General features: G+C 48.3%; 1 protein-coding gene across 2 annotated transcripts; it reads right to left on the bottom strand.

Moving 5' to 3' along the window:
- Positions 1-1,401: 1,401 nt before the first annotated feature.
- Positions 1,402-4,980, bottom strand: LOC136539562 (zinc finger CCCH domain-containing protein 54-like). 2 transcript variants are annotated; one of them, XM_066531531.1, is made up of 7 exons: positions 3,491-4,980; positions 3,219-3,389; positions 2,891-3,070; positions 2,703-2,794; positions 2,428-2,616; positions 2,200-2,323; positions 1,402-2,085 (listed from the first exon to the last, which is right to left on the bottom strand). In XM_066531531.1, exons 1-7 carry the CDS (start codon positions 4,489-4,491, stop codon positions 2,007-2,009), a joined length of 1,836 nt encoding a protein of 611 aa, XP_066387628.1. In that variant the 5' UTR covers positions 4,492-4,980; the 3' UTR covers positions 1,402-2,006. The 2 variants fall into 2 exon arrangements, with proteins under 2 accessions (XP_066387628.1, XP_066387629.1); XM_066531532.1 differs by having other exon boundaries at positions 2,703-2,785.
- Between the last annotated feature and the right edge of the window lie 438 nt (positions 4,981-5,418).

Below are 5,418 nucleotides of genomic sequence, written 5' to 3'. Positions count from 1 at the left end.
TACTTTATTTGTTGCACGAAGGTCATGAAACAAACATATATTATTTTGAGTAAAAACTACGATAATGTTTCTATGTGGTCTTACATATAACTGGATTTATTCCGAAATACTACTGGTATAGTTGGTGTTTGAGTTGGTCACATCAATCTTATCCTACTTGCAAGCCACCAGCAGGGATGAGAGCCACAAAGGATACAGCATGCTGACCCCACTAGATCCATAACACTATCCACACAAGATTTCCCTCCACCAGATGGAGAGGCACATCAATTCTGAGGTTGGGTCATGATTCATGCTCTTTGGGCAACAAATAAAGGGATAGCGACTGTGTTTGTTACCATCATCACGAATTCATTAGCTTGTCACGTCAGGCATCACGAATTCATTAGCTTGTCACGTCAGGCATCAGCAGATATTTCGTGGCCCCTATTTTTTTTTTTTCAGCATGCATGTTTAGGTGTTTTTGTGATTGGCAAAGGGAAAGCCGGCCCCAAGGTTCATATCAAGATCAGATGAGTTCCATGACTACAGCCTGCACTGTCATACAAGGCACTAATTGTAATAGGTTGCCTTTTCCAAGTGGTTCTTGGTGCTGATGTACAAGGGCTTGTTTGGTTCATAGCCTGGAGCAAACTTTTAGCCTGTTTGCTTATCGGTTTCAGCCAGGTCTTATCAGTCAGCTAACAGTGTTTCTCTCTCACAACAAACCAGCACCAGTCGGGCTTATCAGTCCAGAAACCAATCAGCGAACAAGCCGTTTGCCTGGCCTCGCCTGGCTGCTGGAACATGGTTGCCTGGTGGGGTGATCAGTGCTAGTTGGAATACGTGTAGGTTTTATTTTTCGGTCTTTTTTTCCCTTGCTGTTACACGGTTAAATTAAAGGAAGGCATAAAACGAAGCTGAATCAATCTTGCCAAATACTCTCCTTGTTCAATTAATGAGGTCAGCAGGTTAATTATGATGGTGTGGCCCAAACGTCTTTTCATTTTCTTATATCCATTTCTTAGTTAAGTATGTGTATGCACGGTTAGTAAATAAACTACTGAAATTATTTATATTTTTATGTATATCATTAATATAAAATGTGTTGATTTATATTATAGTGATTTATATTACTCAAATAGATACAAATATATTACAAACTAAACAGACTATCACCTAACTTGCCTCGCCAGGCAATTTCCAGGCAACTCTCAGGCAATACTTTTTACCAAACCATTCAGGTCTCCATCCAAATCCAATCTAGCCCAAGGTGCTATTGTGAAAGCAAAGGTTAACCAAAGTGCCATACCGGACATATTCTTATTGTATCTAAAATAAAGTTTAATTTTTTTGGAATGATTATTGCAATCGAAAAAGATCAAGGATGACAAATTTACAAACAGTAATAGAGAATGAAACTGAAATTGTGCCTTTAATTCATTAAATACTGAAAGTCGTACAAATAGACGATCTGGGATGGCATGACTACTTCTACTATAACTTTGTAAACAATAACCAATATTGGTTCATAACTTTTGGAAATAAATGGTACAGCACCAATATGCATGTATCATTATATGTTATTAGAACTAATTAACATGTCACATTATTCTATTCCTTATAGTCAGACAACATACTTGTATAAAACTTACCAGTGTGACTTTTCTTTATGTCCTCACCCTGCATGGTGCTAATGCTGTTTTCATTCCTCACTCCTAATTAAAGTATAAAATGAACACGAAATGTCTTTGTCCTGTGACTCCTAATTAAGACCATTGAGAGTTCTCCTCCCTTCTTTCTATCTACAACATTGTCCTGTGACTTCTAATTAAGACCAGTGAGAGTTCTCCTCCCTTCTTTCTATCTACAACAAAAGAACTGTTGTTTCATATATGTTGTCCTGTGTAAAAACATTGCCAACCATTGGACCTTAAGAATGTTGCCAACCATGGACCTTAAGAAGATACTGAACCAGTCACTTATTATTAAGGGTCCATGATGTTTTATCTCCCTTTTCCATCCCATTACATGATTGTGGATATGTTGTTTCCACCCGGCACGGCTGATGCGAATGGACTTTCTGGGAGGAGTTCGATCTGATTGCTGGAATTAGGAATGTGTTATCCACAGAAATGTTACACAGATGACATACCAAGACTAACGCTAGCGTGCAATGCAATGTTTAATTGTGTTTACTAGTAAGTAATAACGTGGTACCTCTCTTTGTCATCGTAGTTGTTGCTTGACTGTGTTTGGAGAGCTTGGCTCGTGGAGACCATTTCCAAGGAATCTGGCGTCATGAGGGGATGGTCCATTAGCTGGTCGACATCGTCTTTGGAATCTGATTAGCAAGCAAAAAAAAAAACAAAATTGGAAAAAGAAAAGCAGACTTAACCTTATGGTTAAAGATGTAACTGTAAGGTGAAAAATGATGGCATTGCGGACCTGATGCCGGGAGGCAATTGAGGGGATTCACACCATCGTCCCCAATGCTGCAATCGAAATAGGCATATTGCTGCGGCAACGAGTCGAGCCTGACTGCACCCGCGAAGCGCTTCCTCTCGAGCTCGATCATCCTCTCCCGCTTCTCTGCCAGTTGCTTTCTCACCATCCAGCTTGAAGGCTCGTATTCATCTAGAGCGAACAGATAAGTAGTCGATGATGTCAGTGGTTGCGGATAGTCGTAAAATATAGAGGTGATAAGGTTATTTGGCCATTACCGGGATAAAAGTCCGGATGATCATCAATCTCGACAAAGCGGGTAGGGTAGTACTGCATCGGCTTCATCTTGCCCACGCACGTCCTGGGATAACTGGAACTTTTATTAGGTTGCACACACAAAAGCATGCTATCGAAAAATAAAAAGCAAACTAGAAACCAATTCGAGCATGCAAATTATATTGATTACCGTTCGATGCACTTGGATTTCTCTCTGTAGGGTTTAACAAGGACCCTTGATCCACAGATGAAATGTGGGTTGCGCCTCATGAGAATGGTGCTCACCGTCTCCGGGTTCTGGAAGCTCACGAAACCAAACATACGCCTCTCCTGGCATGGGATCCTCACGTCACGCACCGGACCATACTGCCTGCAGAGTGCAGAATGCCGCAGGTCAACACATTATTGCCATGGTTTCGAGTAATGTATGACAAACTTCAAAATTTAACTTCGCATATATGCATCTTTAACATCAAAGTTGAAACCAAATCAAAGTGTGTATATATATATATATATACCCAAAGTAAGTGGCGACGTCTTCCTCGATGAAGGTGCTCTCGGCGGGGAAGGTGAGGTATATCTGGTGCGAGCTGGCTGGGACGGAGCCCATGTCACCTCCTCTTTCGCCCCTGAACTCCGTGTACCTGGCGGCGTCCTCCGCCAGAACCACCGAGTGCTGCCCGTGCGGCCTGCGCGTGTGCATTATATTTATTTACTTGTCCATCCAATGATTATTACAGTACATTGCTCTAATAAATAAACTGAATGTTGATTCGTTGCATATTTGTACCTTTCGATGATACTGATCTTGTTGAGTCGGGAAAGCAGCCTGGTGAGGCTGAAGCCGGCCTGTCCATGGCGCTGGCTCTCGGTGAGGTAGCCCTCGGCCTGGAGGCCCTTGCCGTACCTCTCGCCGTAGAGCGTGGGCAGCGACGCGATGGACAGCGGCTGGCCGTGCCGCGAGTTGAGCAGCTCGAGGATCTCCAGCTCCAGCTTCTCCAGCGCGCCGGCTGTGGTGCCGCCACCGCCGCTGCTGTGGTGGCCGTCGTCGGCTAACCCATCAGTGGCGGAGTAGACCTGGTGGTGGTGCGAGTAGTGGTGCGAGTAGTGGCAGTTCTGGCCGTTCTTGCACATGCCCTTGATGAAGTAGTGGCAGGGTCGCCGCGTCGACAGGCCGTTCCCGCGCCTGGCCGCGGCCCTCGGCGGCAGTCCCCCGCCGGCGCCGGCGCCGCCATTGTGGAACGCGTCCTCGGCAGCGGCGTAGTAGTACCCTCCGGCGGCGGCGGCGAAGTTGTGCTGGTGGTCGTCGACGAGGCCGTTGTGGTTCTGCTGCTGCTGCGGCATCAACGCGTAGTGGCCCTCGGCAGCCGCGGCCGCGGCGTCCACGAACGAGAAGTCCTCCGCCTGCTGCGCCTTGGGCACCGGCGCCGCGTGCTCCGGCCAGTAGTGGAAGCCGAAGGCGGCGGCTGTGGCCGCCGGGGCGAAGTGGTGGCGCGTGCCGGCGGCAGCCGCGGCGGCCGGGTGGTACCTGGCGGCGGCGGCGGCCCTGTGCGCGGCGGCGGCGTCCATCTGGTGGTGGTGCGCGGAGCAGCGCGCGTAGATGGCGGCGAGCGTGGCCTTGGCGTCGCTGATCTTGGCGTGCACCGCGGCGTCGCTGCCGTAGGCGAGCTGCACCATCTCGTCGTCGTCGGGCTCCCGGAGGAGGATGCAGCCGAGGATCTTGCCGGCGTTCTGCGGCTCCATCTGCTTCACCCTCAGGAACGCCAGCTTGTGCAGCTCCGAAATGTCCATCGCCAATAATCTTAGTAGCTTCGCATCGATCGATGGATGGATGATTGGATCGATCGAGCACTCTCAACAACAATATATATAATCTGTTCTCTTCTCCTCCGAGGAAGGAAACAGGAGGAAAACGAGGGAGGCCACAGCTCCTTATAAACGTGAACTGGGACTGGGAGAGGAGAGGAGCGGAGCGGAGCGGCGACCGAGGAGGCCGGAGACGAGCGGTTCGCAGGGGACGGACGGATGCTTTGCTTAGTCCTCGCTCCCGCTCCCTGCCGATCGAGGAGTGTGTGTGTAACTAACAAGAGATCCGATCACTACTAGCGGCGGCGGCAGCGACGCGGAGCGCGTCGTTTGTATCTTCGATGACTGCTGGCCACTTCCACGACTCCTTCCGCACCACGCATGCACCGAGAGATTAGCGGAGGCGGTTGCTCTCCTTAATTTCCTTCTCTTCTTTTTTCTATAATTGTTATGTTAATTAATCCAGCCATGTATGCATCCAGGGGAGAGGGGAGGGGCGGTTGTTCAAAGGAAATGGAAATATCCCGGACTATGTGTATGCCGTGATGCATGCGCGATAGAGCCTATGCTTTTGCCCAATCCCAACCAGGAGGTGGCGGCACGTGATCTTTGAGTTTTTTTTTTTTTTACTTGCCGCATGCGCACGATGATTCAACTTCTTTTCGGCGAGGGCCACGCGCCACGCACCACTGCTACACAAAAAGTGTGTAGCAACGGAACATTTTGCTAAGAGCGGTCGGTGATGGAGCAGTCCCTACAGTGGACGTGCTCAGAATCTACGAGACCAACCACTCCTACAAATAGTAAGCCCACTGTTACGACTTTTGGACGGCTCAATCATTAGCCGTCTCTACAAATACTCCACGCATAAAAAGCTGCAACCCCTTTCTTCCTCTTTGGTTCACTCACTCT

This window comes from Miscanthus floridulus, chromosome 2 (assembly GCF_019320115.1).
Source record: "Miscanthus floridulus cultivar M001 chromosome 2, ASM1932011v1, whole genome shotgun sequence".
Lineage (NCBI taxonomy): Eukaryota > Viridiplantae > Streptophyta > Magnoliopsida > Poales > Poaceae > Miscanthus > Miscanthus floridulus.
The sequence above is the reverse complement of the archived record's forward strand: the minus strand, read 5'-3'. Positions and strand labels throughout refer to the sequence as shown.